Source organism: Coloeus monedula, assembly GCF_965178545.1.
Source record: "Coloeus monedula genome assembly, chromosome: 5".
Taxonomy (NCBI): Eukaryota; Metazoa; Chordata; class Aves; order Passeriformes; family Corvidae; genus Coloeus; species Coloeus monedula.
In genome coordinates, this window is record NC_138785.1 from 52,141,547 (window position 1) to 52,162,703 (window position 21,157).

At 37.6% G+C, this 21,157-nt stretch overlaps 1 protein-coding gene across 2 annotated transcripts in view; it reads right to left on the bottom strand.

The window, feature by feature from the left end:
- Positions 1 to 21,157, bottom strand: part of WDR19 (WD repeat domain 19) — a gene marked incomplete at its 5' end in the record, with an annotated part of 34,983 nt that overhangs the window by 4,717 nt on the left and 9,109 nt on the right. For both annotated transcript variants that reach the window (XM_082282459.1, XM_082282458.1), the window contains 17 exons: positions 425 to 575; positions 1,194 to 1,275; positions 1,961 to 2,085; positions 4,191 to 4,287; positions 9,759 to 9,836; positions 10,199 to 10,267; positions 11,142 to 11,254; positions 12,843 to 12,967; positions 13,386 to 13,532; positions 14,608 to 14,691; positions 15,906 to 15,988; positions 16,101 to 16,241; positions 16,470 to 16,527; positions 17,602 to 17,711; positions 19,354 to 19,464; positions 20,059 to 20,218; positions 20,789 to 20,993. In XM_082282459.1, coding sequence (XP_082138585.1) covers positions 425 to 575; positions 1,194 to 1,275; positions 1,961 to 2,085; positions 4,191 to 4,287; positions 9,759 to 9,836; positions 10,199 to 10,267; positions 11,142 to 11,254; positions 12,843 to 12,967; positions 13,386 to 13,532; positions 14,608 to 14,691; positions 15,906 to 15,988; positions 16,101 to 16,241; positions 16,470 to 16,527; positions 17,602 to 17,711; positions 19,354 to 19,464; positions 20,059 to 20,218; positions 20,789 to 20,993 — 1,939 coding nt within the window. The remainder of the gene's footprint in view (positions 1 to 424; positions 576 to 1,193; positions 1,276 to 1,960; positions 2,086 to 4,190; positions 4,288 to 9,758; positions 9,837 to 10,198; positions 10,268 to 11,141; positions 11,255 to 12,842; positions 12,968 to 13,385; positions 13,533 to 14,607; positions 14,692 to 15,905; positions 15,989 to 16,100; positions 16,242 to 16,469; positions 16,528 to 17,601; positions 17,712 to 19,353; positions 19,465 to 20,058; positions 20,219 to 20,788; positions 20,994 to 21,157) is intronic.

Here is a 21,157-nt window from a genome sequence, read left to right on the forward strand (position 1 = left end):
ATAAGGAAGAAAATGTCAAAAATTCATATATTTTATTTGCCATCCCATTCTTTTTTATCTTAGCCATTTAGTCAGTAGTCTAAATCACAGAAGAGCACAATGCTGCTGCTGTAGTAGCCAACAGTTTGGCTGTGGATTCTCAACTAGAGACCAACTAAACGTGTAGGGCTGCACTTGTGTCTGTATGGACAAGATGGAAAAGTTACTGCTGGTTAGGAAGCATTTTACATGCACATTGAATTTAAGGCTTATTGCATTCAAGGGAAGTCTTTAATTCTCAGAGAAGGGTGGGAAATGGTTCTTAGCCTTTCAAATAAAAGACAGTGAAAAAATATGAAAACAGCCTATAGGCTTTATGAGCAAAAAGAGCATTGCAAATAAAGCCTTGACAGGTGATTGTGTGCATTTGATTAACATCACTCACCTGACCACAGTTTCAATTTTCTTTTTATATTTAGGATCTATTTTACACCGATACTCAGGTCTCATCAACATAGCAGCAAAACTGAAGGCTGAGTTTTTCAATCCTGCTCGGTGACACTCAATCACAGTTGAAGTCAAAATTGGCACAATGTCTGTAACAGAATGAAACTATGTCAAATATTTATTTACCAATATTAATGTTAAAAACCTTTGAGCTAATACAGCTAAAAAAGTACTGATGAAAAAAGACTTATTTTTCTTCTTTTCCACGGTACACAGTTGCACAATTTGGGCCATTCCTTGAACCATATACAAGAAAACCATGGTTTCACCTCTCACTGCCTTGCACTCCTGAAGCTCAGCATGGCAGCAGGAATGTTCTGATTATAACCATGTCTCCCAAATCTGGTCTGCACTCTTTAAAGCCTACTTTTTAGTCTACATTTTCCATGTACCCAAAAATCATTTTCAAAAAAGGTCAGTTAAAATTTTGTGATAAAATCCCAGAACCAATCAGTTCATTACACACAATCCTGAGACTGTGTGTGGCTGAGGCTGCTCAGTACTGCAGTAATGTGAGGACAGACTAAACTGCTGGTGAGGATCCCATCCTGGAGGCTGTGTATGGAAGAGCTGTCTCGAGGAGGATGCAGAGCACACTGTGTAGTTACACTCTGTTGTTGCCCACAGGATCACAGGGGGAGAATGAACCTTGTAATGCAGTGCTGATTGATGAGTTGCCCTGTTGCTCCTCTGCTGTCAGCACTTACGTGATGGGAACTTGCTGATGTTGTTGGCTACACGTATAAGCATCCGTGCTCCCTTCATGTGATCACCACGTTTCACGTGAATCTGGAATACAGCAAACATGCCACGTTTATTGCAGCCATTGAGAGTAATTCCTGCAGCCTGCTCTTGGCATTCATTCATCCTGCTGGGAGCTGCATGCCAACAACTCCTTCATGAAACTGAGCAGAGCTGGACTAGAGAAGGGACCAGAGACCTCACAGTGGCTCTTCCCCAGAAGGGTGCTTCTGGCCTTCAGCCCACCATCTGCAGCTCTTGCCTCACTGCTGGTAGAGAGGGAGGCCAAACCTGGCTGTAGGAATGGATATCCTGATGGGCTTAACTACTGGAGATGGGTTTACTATCCATGGTTAACTACTGGAGATCACTGGAGCCCCTGCTTAATTTCATTTACAGAAAAGCAGTGATCTACTTATGGATAATAACCTCAAATACAACAACAATAAATAGTTGTACTAGTAGCATAGCATTTGTAAGTATGAATGCAAAAGAGAAACAGGAAGCCATATGTAATTTTCAATTCTTCAGTATTTTAAAAAAGAATATGCTACTCAAAGAGGCAGAAACAACTATGGATTGTCCTCTTGAAGCTTGCTATTAGCATGCACTTGGATTCTGTGATATAATCTACATGACACTGTAATTTATGTACACAGCCCATCCATCCATACAGTTCAATAAACCAGACACTGCGCAACTTACACATAAATTCAATTTCTCAGTTCCTTACCTTCACTAAAACATAGCTGTGTAGAATCATAAGGTTCGTAGCCATCTCAGAAGAAATTTTAATCTTATGGGTCTTTAACTCTGAATACATACTGAAAAGAACATCATGTGCATTTCGGTAGTTTCCTTAAGAAAAAAACAACAGAAAATTTAATTTTTCATAACAACGTCTTTACTAATGACATATAGGGAAGCTGAAGTTATGTTGATGCTTGGAGTAAAACCATTGCGTGACAATTTCTTTGGAAAGCCACAAGCAGTTGCTTGTCACAGTATCCTAAACAGTATCAGCCAGGAAGTTAAAAAAAAAAAAAAATTACACTGGGAGAAGTAATCTAAACAGTCTAAACAGTAGCAAAATATATATGATAGCAATTTAATATAATGAACTTTAAAAGTAGAGGATGCTTTTAGAGCATTTACAGATTTTGTTGTTGTTGTTGTTCTTCAATGTCAGATATTCAAAAGCTATTTTTTAAATGTTAATTTAGCATACTTTTATTTGATCATTTGCTTTGGAAACGCCTTGCCTCTGCAACCAAACCAACCCAAAACCTGTCAAGGCATAGTTAAAATTTGAATGTTACTTCACTGGGTTATACTGCTTCAAGGTTACTATCAAGGATTGTCCAGAAACCACAGGATTTCATTGAATTATCAATTTTTATGACATTAAAAGCTGAAATCAAGTAGTGTTTTGCATTTAGTCTATTCCTAGCTGTTTTTTTCTTGCTTTGTTTTTGGGGTTGTTTTGTTGGTTGTTTGGGGATTTTTTGCATTATTAGAGGTTGAGGAAGTCATACTCTTTGCAGCTGGAGGCATTTAAAGGAAATTTCAGTTATTTCAGCAAACATTTTTCCTTTGCCTCCCTATATTTCTCTATCAGCAGATCTTTTTACTCTACAGAGCAATTTGTAAAGTTTTGTTATACACTACAATTTAATCAAACTATGAAATTTGAGACAGTTAAGTATCACTTCAGAATTAGTTGCTGGAAAACAACATTTTTTTATACTGTGTTACTGACTCTCAGTATAATACAGTCTTAAAATCATGTGATTACATAAAAACAACTTCAAAGAAAACTGCACTTAAAATGGCATACCCAAAGAAAAATATCAACCAGTGTGACTTAAATATTATTATTAAAAGGATTTTTAAGAAAAGAACAAACTATACTGGTGCAGACTTCAGAATCAAACTCACTGAAATATGCTGAAGGAAGAGGGGGCTGATGTAAAACTGCCTTTCCAGAAGAAACAACAAGAAGAAACAACTGCAAGGTTGGTGATTTTAATGAGACAAACATTGTGCATCCTATTACACTGCTGCAAAATACATCTATACTACTAGGGAATATGAAATACACCATAGGGTACTGCATTTTAGATACAAGTTTTCAGATTCAGAGAAGCTAGTAAATATTGAAATCCTTGAGCCTTTGCATTTCCTGCTTACATAATTAAGCACAAATGCATTATTCACTATGATGGATTGGGAGATTTGCTTGCCAAGGGTTTTAGAGGTTTTTCCACTCCTTAGCCCAATGCTGAGGAGCAGCCGAGGAGCAGCCCATAAATGTTAATTTGCCTGGGTTATTCCCGAGACTGCTATTTTTCCTTTATAGATTTTTCTTTTACATAATTGAAATGAAAAGCAAGCAGTGTTATGGTAGGGTTGTTGCCACGGCTACAGGGGAGAGTTAATAATGGAGGTGGCAGCTATTTTGCTTCTAGCCCTCTCTCTTCTTATTTTTTTTCTAACTTCAGCATACCCATTACAAACGAAAACAAAGCTTAAAGTAAGCACATGTCTGGTCCTTCAACAGAAATTATCTCCTCTGCCCATCTTCCACTGATAAAAGTCAGGTGCTAAGACTAAAGGATCAGTACCAAGTCAGTTTCTACCATATGTAGAAACTGCAATTCTATGACTGTAACACACAGAAAGGTGAAGTCAAAGGCTGTCTTAATCACTATGTTCACCTGAATGTAATAAAAAATACAGATATTTTCCACAAGTTTCTTTTTTTTCCCCAATATTTAATATACAGGTGTGAGTCCAAAGCTTCTTCCCAAGTCTACTTTCAAATTCAAAACTGACCTTGAATACAATTAAAAGCACTGATACACATCTTCTCTAAGTATAATCCTACACAAACAGCAGCACCCTAAGTAGGGTACCTAAGGAGGTAGCATGAGAGATGCCATCACATCAGAGGAAAGACTTACCTGAACACTGCTCCTCCCTGGCAATTATTATGGCAGTTCTGGCAGCATCTCGGTACTGCTTTAGGGCCATGTACAAGCGAAACAGGTACTTGGCATCCTTAACGAAATCATACAAAAGCAATTAATACTGACCAAATACCTACTGCTGTATTCCTTTTCTTGACTTGCTCACCCCACCACCACATTCCCCAAAGAAAGCAGACAAGCTTGCTTCGTGAAGAGCTCTTTGTAGGAACATGCTTCAGCTATGCCACAATCTCCCGCAGGGTTTTGGCTGTTGCTCGGGCACACAATACCCACGCTGAGGGCCCACAGGGAGTCCTGGCAGGTGCTGGCCAAACCCTGTCAGGAGGCATGCAGCAAGCCACAGACCACTGTGCACGTGGAGAGTTGTACAGGGGGAAACCAAACAACTCCAGCTGTGTGGGCATTTATGGTGTCAGAAAAGAAACCAGGGACTCCTTTCAGAAATAGGAGTCTTGCCAGAAATGCTTAAATTGCATTATGGATCTAGATGCAAACATTGCTTAGTGTGGATGAGGATCACAAAATCTGGCCACTAATGAATGTATTGTTCTGGGACCAGAGGGCAGACATCCAAGACAGTTAAAAAATTAAAAAGGGGGACAACCACCTAATAAAATGCATAAAATTTATAATTTGCTATACCACGTATTTTTGATAGATTATATAACTCAAGAACGGTAAATGTAGCAAAGAGTTTGCCCAAAACGTGGCAATCCAACAGCAGGCAAATTAGTGAAATAATTTAAAAACAAAACTAAAAAACAAAAAATAAAAAATAAAAATACAAAATAAAATTGTTACCTTGTTGACCTTGCTTATGTTCCTATGAAAAGAAACTATTAAGTGAAAAAAAATAGGGCTAGTGTCATTATTTTATATCACTAGCAGTGATTTCTAAAATGAGATTAATAAAAAGTAAAGCCTGTACATGATAAACTTAATTGGGATTAAATTGAGCTAAAATATTGTATATAATGGTATGGTTCCAACTTAAATGTACAAATGAAAAAAAAAAAAAAGACACTGGCAGCTTTATAGAGAGCTTAGCAAAAAAATCCAAACCAACTAATTCTGCAAAATTAGTAGTAAATCCAAACATTTAAAGTGTGTATTTTATGTTAAAATGGTGTAAAAACTTCTATTAAAAGAATTGTATTCATCAATGTTGTGCTATTCTCTGGAATACTGTGTGGGTTTTGTATGTAAGTCTCAGAGCAAAAGAAAGCAGAAATTCAAGGTAACAGAAATACTAAAGACAAAGATATTTCCTTATAGAGAAGATGACTGCAAAGATTAGCTTGTACTTGAGAAGCAAAGAAAAAATTACCAAAAAAATCACAGAAATAAAAGCAGGAGGGAAAGAATCACATATGGAAAGAAAAAAGAGAAGACAAAACCTTCTTTTTAACTTGAAATATAAGGAAAAACATTAAGCAACTGAAAGTAATTACTGTTAAACTAATGATGGAGCACAATTTTAAGTAATACATGATCAAAAGGCTGAACATAGCAAAAATTGTAACTCAGAATAATGAAATAGTTAACTGGATATAAAGTAACTACAACTACTTATATTAACAGGTATTATTTTTCCACTGTAAACTGCCTTAAAAAGAAAAATTGCCATTCCCTGAGTGGGGTAAACCAAAAATTATTAAGAATAGTGGGTTATGATATAATTCTTCCCAACTTCTGACACCTAATGAACACAGATGGCCATTCCACTGATGTTAGCCCAAAGCTGCACTACTTCGCCATCCAGCCTGCTTCTCCCCTTTCTCCTGCTGCAGCAGGAAAGGATCCTGTCCCAGCATGGACCAGCAGTCTTAAATGGTATTTGCCATGTTCCTAATTATATTTTACTTAAATAATATATTTAAATTACTTTTTTTAAAAAAGTGAAACTCATTCAAGAAAAATTAGTCCCATGTTTTACTTTCATATTCTTACCTTTAAAGTCAGTAAGTTTAAAAGCAAAAAATGCAGAAAAGAATTTTCTAATACAATACATTTCCTAAGGTCCTTGGAAAATTTATTATTGCAATCTAGCTGCTTTAATATTAGATAATCATAATTTAAGTTTTCTTTTTAAAATGTATGTATTCAGAAAATATGCACACAGAAAACAGCAGAACCTTGCTAGTTAATGCTCCCTGAAAGAGTGAACATGACAAATTAAGAATCTTTACATGTTGAAGTTAACAAACACAACAGTTGACAAAATCACACATTTAAGAAATCATTTATAATTAGTTGGACAATAGTGTAGCAAAATTTTGGTGAACTTAATAATTTTGATAATATGGTACTTCATTAAAATGCCACATAATTGTTGGCTGTGAAAGATTTAAAGCAATCAGCCTGCTGTCAGTGATAACCTGGTTTGTAGATCAATGCTTGAAATGATTAGCAAGTTTCTGCTGCATGGCTACTTTTCAATTCACTCTTACTTTCAGCTTTACAAAAATGCCACGACATAGAAGCTTCTATTTTCTAAAAACAATTATATCTTGCTTGGTAAGTTCAAGAACAGTCTCCATAGCATAATGAAGATAAGGATTGTTTTTAAAGTAGTTTTTAAAGCAAATATGTATGATTTGATAAAGTAAAATTTTGTTACTCACTGAGAGACACTATGGTAGATTGGATTAAAGCATTCAGAAGAACAAGAGAGAGCTTTTAAATAAGGAAAACAAAGCTCTACAGTGAAGTTCAAAACAATGTTAAATATAGCAATAATGGCATTCAAAAATTCTTAAGTCTTTTCCAAAATCTTTAGAACCTCTTCACTATGGATATCATACTCACTGGCTCACTCACATAGCTCACTTCCTTCACCCAGTCCCATGCATTTCTTTGAACAAGGCAGATAAGCTGCTGTTCTGAGAAAAGAGACTGGATGCTACAGTGTCTGTCCACCCAACTTCCAGCGTAAGTACAAAATTAGTCTTGCTTACACTGATACTGGATGGATTTTTCATCCAGTGCCTCCAACAGCTTAATTACCTTTGGGTTCTTACAGCTGAATTCTGTTTGTTTTGCCATGTTTTGCTTCTCTCATAATTTTATTGAAGTTCACATTTCATATTAGAGGTAAAGTCAGAGGTAAGTAATAAAGAGATAGAGGTTTGGTTTGTTTTGGTTGGTTTTTTTTTTTTTTTTTTTTTTTTTTACATTTTATAAAAGCAAAGTTTTCCTGGCCATCAACTGCCTGGTGTCTCTTAAAAGTCTAAAATATCAAACCCTTAATCCATACAGAGAGGAAAGAGACAGAGTTTCCAATTTCCTAACAGAACTGCAAACCACAACTGTAATATTAGGGGTGAAATCAACTTATTGCACCAAGCCCCTGTAATCTCCTGTCATAGGTTAGCAAGCATAGTCCCGGAAGGGATGTCCTTGCTAAGGGGTGCTTACAGTTTCCTCTGGGACCTGACAGAACCTATCAGCTGGTCAGTTTGAATATGGACAATTCTCTAAGCCACTTAAAGTTGGGACCACCTCTGTGATCCACATTTAAGAATAGACAAACTCCCCCTCCAAGCTCTCTCTCGTTTCCGGCGCTGGCACAGGTGGCTGCGGGCCCCGTGTGGGGGCCAGCGGGCCCGGCCAGGCCCTGCTTGGGCCAGGCCGGGCTGGGCCACGGCCATCCTGGAGCCATGGACCTGTTCCAGCCGTGGAACCCCCCCACTGCCTTGCCGTGGGCAGCCGGAGCGGCTCGGCTCTCCCCCCTCTCCACTGCGATAAGAAACATTCAACATTCCAGCTGCAAAGCTGCAAGGCCGAGGTGAGATTAACCCTTTTACTGCTGTGAAGAGCTGAAAACCTGAGGGAAGAGAGAGAGGAGATGCTTAAAGCTGAAATTCCGTTGTGAAGCTATGATATATCAGAGTATCCTGTTGTAATTTCATGAAGATATGGGGGGTGGAGTGTTCAACTTGTAAGCAAAAGCACCTGCGCTGAGATAGGCAGATGCTGACGCAGCTGTAATTTCATGAGAAGTTTGGACAGGGAGAGATGAACCAGATGAGGACTTTTGCTCCAAACGGGAAAGGAGAAAACCTCAGTCCCTAGAGATGCTCCCAGAGATAGTCCTAACGATGAAGATGAGGAAGACCCTTTGCTCCCAGGGAAGGAGAAGGGCCTCTGTTTTTGTTTCTGAACGGCTCAACCTTAAAATTGTACCCCAAAAAACTTCAAGAGTGGACCCTCGAAAGCAGTTGCGGGAAAAGCTGCAAGTCGGGGGAAAGGACTCACACGCGAGCAGAGAGACTCCTCTTCCTAAATGGACTGAACAATATTAGGAAGTGGGCGGCTGTCTCGTTGTGATACTGCTTTCATAGCATGAGCAAGAAGAGACTTCTCTTTCTAAATGGACTGAACAAGGTTATTATGGAAGTGGTAAACAGACTGAACATCTTAAGGGTTGTTTTTTTACATTGTCAGTGGGAGAAGGGAGGAAGGTGGGGGGAGGAGGAGAGCTCTGAAGGTGGTATAATTTTTTTTCCTCTTTTAGGTCTGTTAATAAACTTCTTTATATTCTTTCAAGTTTGGTGCCTGCTTTGCATTTCTCCTAATTCTTATCTCACAGCAGATAAACAGTAATGAGTATTTTGGACCAAACCACTACACTAAATTGGTGTTTCTGCCCGGTTACAAACTGAACCCGCGACATCTCCATAATTACAAAACCTTGTTCCCCTCAGCAAGGCGTAATTTATTCTTCCATGGTATACCATATTGCACCTGACTGTATTTACCATGACTTTGTATGAGACTCTAAATTCCTTAACTAAGCAATTGACTGCAGACTGCAACACCCTCACCTGAGGTCTGGCTTTCACCACTTAGCTCACATTCCAGGTGTGCTGTTAACGGGCAGTAAAACTTCAAGTGGTTCAGCCACATAGTTCCCTGAACTCAAGCCCAATTATGACTGAATGTACTACAAGCTATTGTCATCAAAGCCACTCAGAAATGAAAAAGGATGCTAATTTTGAAAATCTGTCCACAACCTTTTATGCCTTACACTGACGCTGAATGCAGGAACTAACGTAACCTGGTAAACCGCGGGGTTTTGACCTGCATCTCCTACTTTGTACCTTACTTTCTTCCACTGTGAAAGTCAGACCAACTCTGCTACTGCAGGAAGAGACCACTGCTGTAGCTCATCTCAAGACATACACATGCTGACTGTCCATCTGGGAAAGGCAACAGCCAGCTGGTAAACTGGCATCAACCAACAGCTAAGTTTTGTCTCTTACCCTCAGTACAAGCATTAATTTCGACCTCCTCTGTCCAACTACCTGCTTTCATAAGATGAAGAAAAATTACTCAATCCAAGAGTAATTGGTGCTTCCTTTCTAATATTTCTGAACCTGGAGTTACTGGGTGAATGACCCACGGAATGGTCATACAAGTCTTGCTCCTTAACAAAAGCTAAAGCACAGTCTGTGCCTACTAAAAATTTTAGGACAAAGTAAGCTCAAAATATCTTGTAGCACAGAATGTGACAGAATAGCAGTGATAAAAATACAATACCTGGGGCATGCCATCCCCCTCTCCCATTAGATAGTCAATCAGCTGATTTGTTAGGGCTTCATCTTTTGCCTGTCCCACCTATCAAAAAAAGACACAAGAAACTACAATATGAAAGAAGAAGGGAAAAATAACTTTCTCATTAGAAGCCTTTCCATAAAGCACTGAAACTAGACAGATTTAGAACACGATTTTTTTAGTTCTGCTCGTTCAAACCAGATGATTCTTTGGTTCATCAGCTTTGACATGCAGTAGTTCATATTTATTCTCTAATGTGTTAAACTGGGATTTTAGATATGTTTAGATATCATCTTTACTGATACAGTTTTCCTTCTATTTGCAATATGTCCAAACACACTCAGTGACGCTAGGAAAATGTCACAATACTGAAGGTAAACTTCTTAAAAAGATGAAGAATTTTTTGTTTTATCGAAGTTGCTTACTGTTTCAATTGCCATTTCCATAGCCAAGTTATCTTCTGTGCTTGGACTTTTCATGAAGTGCCTTAATGCCTAAAATGATACAGAAGGAAAGTTAAAATTGAGACACATGGAACTCACTTTTTTATAATTTTTATCAAGTTCTCTCTCTCTGCATTTTGATAGACAGGTGGCACACTGAATGCTTATCTCAACTATAGAGGTAGCAGCTGCTCCTACAGATACTCATGCAAGAAACAATTGAGTCTTTGCCAAATTCTGATGTACACCTTCACTAGCTGTGAAAGATGTTAACAGCAGTATGGTGAGAACAAATTAATGATTAATGTAATTAATGTCACAATGTGATTAATGTCATGTTTTTAATGTCACGGAGCCCCCCATGCCACAGTTGAAGGAGTTTTCACCTACAATGGCTGTAATGTGCAAAAATCAGTCATGTAGTATGTGTTCAGTATGCAAAAGTCAAACATTTAATAAGCATCAGTTCACAGACTTGTAACTGATCAAAAGTGTGTCAATCAACATACTTCAATTAACATATTTTCTTTTTTTAAAAAAAGCTTTCAGTTAGGGCACGCTACAGCAATTAATGAATTAGTTACTCTGCAACCAAGTCTCCACTGGTCAAGCCAATGAAATGTAAATAAATTGCTGCTGTGGATCATGACATTTAGAGATTCATTGACAAAAATATATCCTTGATTTACCTCAAGCTTCTACTGCTATGAAAAACCTATGTGCATGGCAATGTACAATTCACAGAACACATTCTAGATAACTGTAAATATAAATAGCTTGCTTGCATTTTTTACTCTTTTAAAAAAAGATCAGTATGTCATCAGTTAAGGCACTTAAAATTTAACATGGACTTCCCTGAAGTACTGTATTTTGAACAGTTTCTATAAACGTTTAACTTTTACTGGCTTATCCTTTCAGTACTGACCCGTCCATATTGACCACACAGCAAGAAAAATTTCCCCGCCTGAAAATGTTTCTTTTCTGCTTCAAAATACAGTGCAATGCTCTGATAATCTTCATTGGTAGTACTTTGAGAACCTGCAACAGAAGATAGCAGGGTATTCTTATTAAGGAAAATAAAGACTCTACTGAAGCAACATACTCCTATTTTTTTTTTACTGACATTCAAAGGAAATCAAAGCCAGACAGACTCAAATTATGTCTTACACATTTTGTCCTGTTTTAATCAGACTAAGTGTCAAATATTAGGAGCTAATAATACAGTGAAATAATTGTTTCCACAGGTTTTACACCACAATGGGATTTCTGTTTTTCACAGAATTATAGAATGATTTGGGTTTGAAGGGATCTTAAAGATCATTTAGTTCCAAGCCCTTCTTTCACTAGGCTAGCTTGCTCAGAGTTCCATCCAACCTGGCCTTGGAACACACCCAGGGATGGGACAACTTCTCTGGGCAACCTTTTCCAGTGCCTCACCACCCTCACAGTAAAGAAATTTTTCCTAATATCTAATCTAAATCTACTCTCCTAATTTAGTTTAAAACCATTCCCCCTCATCCTGTCACTACATTCTGTTCTAAAAAATCATAGTGAAATGTCATTACATGATCTAATAATGAATTTTTCCATTATGTCTTGGCAACAATAAAGCAGGGCAAGTGATTATGAGATTATCACCTGAATTGCATTCACAGTTTAAGAATATGGAAGCATACTTGTATTGTACAAAGCAAGGCTATCGGGGCTAATGCAACCATGTGGTAGCAGAGAATAGTACTTAAGTCTTCTAAACAAGACTCCATTTTGCTGTACACATGTAAAACAAAGACAGCCACAACTCCAGTTGGTTTTAAACCCTTTTTCCACCCACTTAAGTTTGAGACATCCTATTTTGGATAAAAGCATAAGGAACAGTAGAACAATTGTGGCCACCTCGACAAGCATCTGCAACCATACATCTCCAAGCTAACTGTTGCCAAGTTTTTATAACCTTCATAACAAGAAATCATTTTCTAAAGGAAGAGATTAATTGAAAATATGAGAATTTGGGAGATAAATATGTGGAGCTGATAAGGCACTCTTCAAAGGTGCCTCACACAGAAGAAAACTATAAAATTGAGTGCAAATTGACAAGCTGGACTCTGATTGGCTTGATAGCCCAAGATAAAAGTCAGCTTTTCAGTAAGGTCTCCTTTCCATCTCTCACTGAGATAAGAGGAGGCCACAAAGGGTCTTAAAGAGAAAAAAAGGAAAAAAGTGACATGGAAGAAAAGAGTTGGAACCACGAGAAAAGGAAAAGGGAACAAAAATCAAGAACCATACCAGTGAAATGCTCCATTTTGTATCAAGGTCAAAGAAAGGGATTCCTCAATGGGCACAAGAAAATAGTCTAGACAAATGTTTTATCTCTATGGATAAGCAAAAAAAAGCTGTAGGACAGGCAAGATTTGAAAACAACCCAGACTGAAGACCAAGGGAGATATCTAAGCTGAAAGCAGAGTCTGGCTTGTAGGCCTGAATTACACACATTGGCAAATCTGGCCGCAATGACTGGAAATGGGAAACAAAACTTCACACCCATTGTGTTATGATTTCAAATTGGTTGAAATCAACTAAAAGAACAGCAAAACATAATGCAAGCAAACTTTGAACCTGGAATACTCACTGATGATATCAGCATAAATCTCCATCTTGTTGTGTTGCTGAGCTAATGTGAAAGCTTCATTATTACACTTGGACATAACCAGGAACTGGATGGCAGAACCATAGTCACCAAGCTGCAGAAAGAATCTAATCAGAATGAAAAATTAATGCCTTAGTACTTAATGAAGCTTAATGAATACACCAAATGTTTCAGGAATATAATACACAACATACATACAAATACAAAACACTTCTAATCCATTTTCTATCTTGAATTGCTTCAACTAGGTTCCTAAAATTAACTTAGTAAAAATAATCCAGCATGGCAATTTTTTATTATTGTCTAAACTTATTACTTCATGTTAATATAATTTTAATCAGAAAGTAAACAACAACAACAAAAAATCAGTACCTGTTTAATTGTCCAAATCTTAGAGATGATGAATGAACTGAATTATACAGTCAGTGGCCAAGTAGCAATAACCAGAGTCTAATATGTTAGCAAGCCTCATAAACTCCCAATAGATAAAAGACTTCTTTTTAATGAGCATAACATGATTGTTACCTGGCCACCATCTTTGCTCCTTCAAGAGACTGTGTTTCTCTTACAATATTAACAGCCTTTTCAGGATTATTTAGGTGATCCAAATACAGTCGAATTACACTATCCCACTGTTTGGCATGTTCATAAGCTATCACAGCTTCCGTGTACCTGCAAAATAATGGTTCCACATCAGTTTTTCTAACTTTGTAAATAACTCCTTATAATATGGTGTGAAGGAAACATAAAGTATTTTATTTCTGTGACATTACTCTGTGACACCTTCCATTCAGTTTGCACGTAAATGCATTGCTCTGCATTTACTATGGGTTTTTTGGTATCTATTTAATTTTCTCTTAGGAGAATGAAAAGCAGAGGCAACAGAAAAATGTCTTACTACAATACTATTTTTGACCTACTCTGCCAGCATCCCTTTTGCTATATATTAAAAACAGTTCATCTGTTCCATATGAAATCACTTGGGAGGGAGAGAACAAAAAAACCCAAACAAGATACCTAGATGTATAATTTTAAAAATAAGACCTTATTTTGGTTCTGTAGACAAGATAAGAAATTTCTCATTCTCTCACTATGCAATTGACACAAACAGTATTTTCTAGTCTCATCAATGCAAACATTAAACTCTGGTGCTGTTTCATATTTTAAAGTATCATTACTCTGAAGCATGTTTACTTACAGGTAAAGACTAGAAGGAACTACATTCTGTGATTAAATATAACCTATCTGGGGCTTTAACTTCAGCTAATAACTTCATATTATTCAACATTATGCACGTGCAGCCATTAAGATGTACCAGTAATTTGATTCTAGAATGAAAAGATCTCTTTCGTGATTATTTTCCCTTTGAATGACCTTTAAAATCACATCTACAGAGTTGTTAGACACAAACTGAACTTGAATACTCTGCTAATTGGAATATTGCATCATGTTCAGTACTTTAAAACCTTTGATGATTTTTCTTAAAAAGATATTCATGTTTAGATAGGAAAAAAATTAATTAGAAACACATCTTTGATACCAGCAGAATGTCCTTAGATTATGTTTCAAATCTTTAATACACTAAGTGTACACTTAAGTTTACATATTTTAGAAACTGTTTTCACAAGGCTATTTTATGCAAAAGTTTCAGTATGTGTTTTAATTTATTTTACAAAAATGCTAATGTGTAACAATAACAACAACAGCAATAACATGTTTTATATTAAAAAAGAGCATTCAAAAGTACCTGCCATCTGCTTCCTTGGCCTTTGCATATTGTAGGTGAATTTTTGGAGATGAAACATGAGGAAGGAGTTCACCAACCTTTGCCCTAGAAAGACATTAGCTATTTAATAAATATATCTGGTTTCAAATTTTCTCCAGTAAAACTGTCATATTTATATCAACACTGAAAAGGAATCTGAGAGAAGAAACTGAACATAACGGATAAGCTTTGAAGTAATTTTAATATTTTCAAAAAGTTGCACTTTATAAGAACTGGAAATTACAGACTGCTTTATGAGCATACAGGATTGAAGACAGTCTCTTCTCTTTTTTTAAGTCTGAGATGTAGAAGCGTAAGAAGTGGCAGACCAAGGATTTTTACCTCAGGTGTTCTTTCATTAACCCATAGAAGAAGCACAGTATTAAAACTGTAACCTGAAAGATCTATAAAAGCCAGCAAACTAAGCAGCGGGCCTTTCAGGACAAAGGATATGAGAGACTCCAGAGAGGCTGACCTTAAATCTCACCTCTCTGACTAAAAGATGGGCACTCTTCAAACTGAACCTCCCCCTGCTAGAGTAAACAAAGCTCCTACCTCCCTCTTCCCAAATCAAGGTTATCATTAAATGCAAGCTACTCTCCTTAACCATGTGTTCTCCTGGCTCATTTTGATGCCACTGACAATTCTTTGATGGAATAAAATTTTCATTTTTCAAATAAATGGACATAATATTCCAACCTAATCTTTCACTCATATGAAAGAGGAGAGGTCTTACTGAACTCTCTAATCAGTTCTTAATGTGAGGAATCCTTAAAACATAATTAGGCCAGAACTGAGCCCTTAAATCTCCCAGAAAACTTGACTTTTCCAATGGCTACTTCACAATACTCAAATTAACTTATAAAAAAAAAATTATGATACTGGCTACTCTTGAATCATTTCCAACTGTCCAAATATTCAGCCTCAGCTATGCATGTTATAAAACTAAGAAATATAATTAATTAAACAGTAACTACACAAATATGGTTACTAAATTCAGTGTGGATGTGCGCATGTGCATACACCCACAAAGGACTTGAAACGGGAGGAAACTTGAAACATAACACACAAAAAAAGAAAAATAATTATCTCACATTGACAGTAAGACTATATTAAAACAACATAAATTTCTGAGAGAACCTTTAAGCTTGGATTTGAAACAATGCAATCAATGAACCATAGTTAATGAGGCATTTGTGCTATTCAGAGAATCAATCTTTTCCAAAGGGAACCCCAGCAAATCCTCTGAAATATAACATTTCCCTGAAACCTGTACTTACCAGTTTTTACACCGGATGTATACTGATGCTGCCTTGTCATAATATTGTCCCTTTTCATACAGCTGAGCAGCTTCTGAAAATTGCTACAATATTGGAAATCATTAAAATATAATTTCTCAGTTAAGATCATGAATAAATAAATAACCTAATGAAGTCACATATTCAGCCTTAACTTTTATTAACTCTTTTGAGTACCTTCATATTCTCCAGAATAGCTCCACAGTCTCTTTTTAATACCCTGCTGGGATGTTTAATGGCCTGGTTTACCCCTCGACGGATATCTCCCATTCGAATGGACATTTGAGCCACTCCAGCAAGGCAAACTTCATCGTGTTCCTGGTACTGGCAATCAAATGAAAAGCAGTAACTATAGATTACACATTAGAAAACCGAGGTCACAAAAGCGACAGTAATCAAGCATTGAAACAAACTAACAAAACATTACAGATTTAACAGCATTTAATTTAGAGCTGAATTAAAAACTGGAATTTGAATGAGTCTGAAACATGATAACTTAATGTATATCATGACAGTACAATGCTATCATTACTAAAAAGGAATTACCTTATTGTTTCCAGTGATTCCCTTCTCATAATGTGCCAGAGCATTAACATAATCACCCCTGAAAGAAAACTGGAAGTTATACAGACAAATATTTTTAATAGGAAGAGATGGCTGCCTTCCTACCACACAGGTTATGCATGTATCTGTCTTGATTTAGACATAACGACTGCATAGAAGGTTGTGAGGTATGCAAGAGGTGGACAGTTGCACAGAATGCCATGGCACTTCCTATGGACTTTATCAAATCTTAGTCAAAGAGGCACTTCCATCTCTCAATTCTGTTGTACAGAGACCAATAAATCTCCCTTGAAAGGCAAAGAATCTATCTGCAAAATACATCTCAGTATTCTCAGCTCGACTCCACATTTTTCTGGAAGATAAATGAAGCTAATCTTTGAAATTATTTATAATTTTTGCAACACAAAATCAAAGGCAATTTTTTTTCCTCAAGTATATTCAGAACTCAAGTTCCAGATGGTTGCATTGATTCAACTGCATCCATTCCTTCCTTTCTGTGACCAGCAAGTGTCCTCTCTCAATGCCAGGTGTACTGCCAGGGGGAGGGAGTCGTCTACAAACTATTAGTAGGTAAGTTTTTCCTCCTGACTCAGGCACTAAACAGACCAGGTTTTATCTGTTTATCTAAAACAGACTTTAAAATCATGTCAGATGGCTAATACCTTCTGTCTTTCAGGGATTGGCAGCCTTGAAATTTGACACACCTCTACCTAAATGATTTAAGAAAATGAAGGCTAACAGATATTTAAAGAAATACAGGCAAAAGGCATGGCTTTCATCCAGCATAATAAGTGCTAAATGATTTGGACTTTCTCTATTTTCCAAGCACGGCCTGCAATGAAGTATTTATTTAGTAGATGATATTATATGTTGGGACCTACCAGTTGCAAAGAACATACATACATTGAAATTAGTGAAAAGGAACTATGATTTGCTAACATGTCTCTAGCACAAAGGATTCCTTGCAAAACTCTTCCTCATACTACAGCTGCAAGACCTCACTGAATCCTCTCTCAGCAACGCAGTCATCTGAAGTACCTCAATCCTGTGTTCTTCTATCGAGCATGAGTATTGGTTTAATATTCTTATACTACAACCTTACAGGAGAACTTACATGAATTCGAGCTGGACTGCATATTCCTTTGATATGAAAGGGATTTGGTCCGGGGCCAGACGCTTAGCCAGCTGAAGTGCTCTGTCCCAGTGCTGCAAGTCTTTTCGCATCTATTAACAAAGAACAGTAACATTTTCTGATGCAAATATCAAATTTGGAATTCTATCCTGAACTTGAAATTATTCTAAACACAAATATTGAGTTAATATTCTAGAAAGATTCAGACAATTTGAGAGACATTCACCCTGAAAGAAGGTCTGTTAGAATGACCCTGGAAATGACAGGCCTGTCAGTCTAATTTCAGTGCCTGGTAAAATTATGGAGAAGATTATTCTGAGAGTTACTGAAAAACACTTGAAGGACAATGCAATCATTGGTCACAGCCAGCACAACTTCATGAGAGCAATGTCCTGCTTGACAAACCTAATTTCCTTTTATTATAAGGTAACCCACCCAGCTGATCAAGGGAAGCCAGCTGATGTAATCCCTTTGGATTTCAGTAAAGCTTTCCATACTGTCTCTTAAAGTATCCTTCTGGACAAAATGTTTACCACACAGCTGGATAAACACATCACGGGATGGGTCAGCAACTGGCTCAAAGGTCAGGCACAAAGGGTTATAGTGAATGGGGTGATATCATACTGGAGACCTGTCACTAGTAGGGTTCCACAGGGCTCCATTTTCAGCCCTTCAACATCTCTTCAACATCTTCACTAATGACTAGGTCACAGGACCCGAAGGTATAAGTTTACTGATGATACTAAATTGGAAGGAGCTCTTGACTCCCTCAAAGGCAGGGAGGCCCTGCAGAGAGACCTCAACAGATTAGAGGGCTGGGCACTCACCAACTGTATGAAGTTTAACAAAGGAAAGTGCTGGACTCTGCACCTGGGACAGAGCAACCCTGGATGTACAGACAGACTGGGGAATGAGACACTGGAAAGCAGTGCCACAGAAAGGGATCTGGGGGTCCTGGTCAACAAAAGTTGAATTTGAGTCAGCAGTGCCCTGGCAGCCAGGAGGGCCAACCATGTCCTGGGGGGCATCAGGCACAGCATCACCAGCCAGTCAACGGAGGGGACTGTCCTGCTCTGCTCTGTGCTGGTACAGCCTTGCCTTGGATATTGTGTGCAGTTTTAGGCACCACAGTATATAAGAAGGATCTAAAGTTATTAGAGAGTGTCCAAAGGAGGGCAACAAAGATGGTGAAGGGCCTTGAGGGGAAGCTGTATGAGGAGTGGCTGAGGGCACTTGGGTCTGTTCAGCCTGAAGAAGAGGACACTGAGGGGAGACCTCGTTGCAGTTACAACCCCCTTGTGAGGGAAAGAGGAGGAGGGGCAGACACTGATCTCTTCACTGTGGTGCCCAAAGACAGGACCTGAGAGAATGGCTTTAAGTGGTGTCAGGGCAGTTTTATGTTGGATATAATTTAGGAAAAGGTTCTTCACCCGGAAGCATGGTTGGGCAATACAACAGGCTCTCAGGGAAGTGGTCACAGCACCAGGCCTGACAGAGTTCCAGAAGCATTTGGATAGTGCTCTCAGGCACACGGTGTGACTCTTGGGGTTGTCCTGTGCAGGGCCAGGAGTTGGGCTTAATGACCCTTGTGGTTCTCTTCCAATTCAGGATAGTCTGTGATTCTAGTCACACAACGGCAAGATCAAAATCATAAAAGGGCAAAATTACCAGAAGGTAAAATATTCCAACATTAATCTGAAAACGAAACAACAGAAAATATACACAAATTAATACCTCAAGAGCAGCAATAGGACAGGAGGATGCCAGATACAAATCCTGAGCCAGATTAAAATCACTAGTAAACATTGCAAGATGTCCTGCTAGAAGGTTGTGGTCTTCTATTCCCTGTAGAAAGACATCATAGGTGTAGAAGTAGTCCAAAAGAAAATAAATACTGTACAAATAACATAATCTAGTAAGCAAAATAAAAATAGTAAACCAAAATATCCTTACATTTTTCAATGATGTGTATTGGATTCTACAAACCAGAAAAAGCCCTTACAGGCCACTAATGCTGTCTAAAATCAGCAATTTGCAGAAGCATAATTTTAAGGTACTATTTAACTTCTAGATGTATAAATGCAATCACGTTTTGTTTTGGATTTTTTCTTAATATCAGTCTTCAACATTTTCTCAAAAATAAAAAAAAGGAAATAAGACCCTCCCAAGATCTGAGACATGAATATATTCTGCTGTTTTCAAACACATGCAGAAAGACATACTGTGCAGTCCAGTAGAGACTGCAACCACTTCAAGAAAAAAACAGTCAAGAAGTCTGTAGTTTGGACACTTTATCCTCTATATCCCTTGAAAGCAACTCAACTTCTGCTTGAACAAAAACAACCTCTTACCCTGCCCACCCCCTCCCAAAATAAGAATTTAGCATTCTTAAAGAAAAATTAATTTATCATATTTCCTGTGTAAGACTTTACATTTTACCTTTATCTGCTCTAGTGACATCACCATCCCAGCATTACCAGATGTTCGAAAAACACGTATTGCAAAATCCACCTCCATATGATGTAAGCAAGCTTTGGCCAGCTCATTCCAACAAGACTGGTCATTCAGAAGGCTGCAGACCTCCCATGCTTCAGAAAACCTACAGAAGGTAAAACTCACTGACAACTATTTTAACTTTAGATATTACTCATACCCAAAACTCCCCCTCAATTTTTTCCCCTCTCTGTTAGAGAAAACATAAAAAACATTTACTTCTAAGCCACGGAGGGAGTGATGTATCAGGAAGAAAGTAAAAATACAAATGAGTACCTTACATTTCTATTTCTTCTATTTCTACCACACTTTTTCAGGAAACCATCTGCTTTCCCTACTCTGGCATTCTTTCCATTATAGTGATTTTGTATTGCTTCATTACAGTGGGAGGAGAGTACACTAGAAGCATTTTCAGCCAGTTTTGGAGGAGCCACTGTCACAAAACCCTGAATAAGTCTTGAAAAAAATTACTTTAGGCTTTTACTCAAAACTGAAAAAAGCCCGAATCACCACTGGGTCACTTATTTTGTTTGGTCTGCCTGGAGAGCTACGTGAACTTACGGATCAATCTAATTTATCAATATTCAGCAGGACACTTTAAAATCACCAGGATATGCTGTATTGAACTATAAGCACAGAAAACAATTTACACAATATAATTAAAATGCAGATGTACCTTTTCAACATTAGAGTCTGAGTAAGCATTTGTCTCAGCACATCAGGTCCAAAGTCTTTCAAATTGCCAAGGAAACTGTGAGTACTTAAATAGATGTTGTTTGTTTTCCCACTTGGAGTCTGACAAGTTAATTCTCCATTATACAACAACAAAGGCTTATGGGAATAGGGGACTTCTGTACCACCTGCCAAAATAATCCTTGATCCTAGATTCAAAGATCAGGAAGAAAAAAGACATCTTGTAAAAATCCCTACATGGTAAAAAGTATAACAAGCAGCTGAAACCATGTATATTTGGGCACTAATTCAAGGTCTGTAATTCTGGCAATCAACAGCAACTATACAAGCACATATCTTTCAGTAAAGTAAA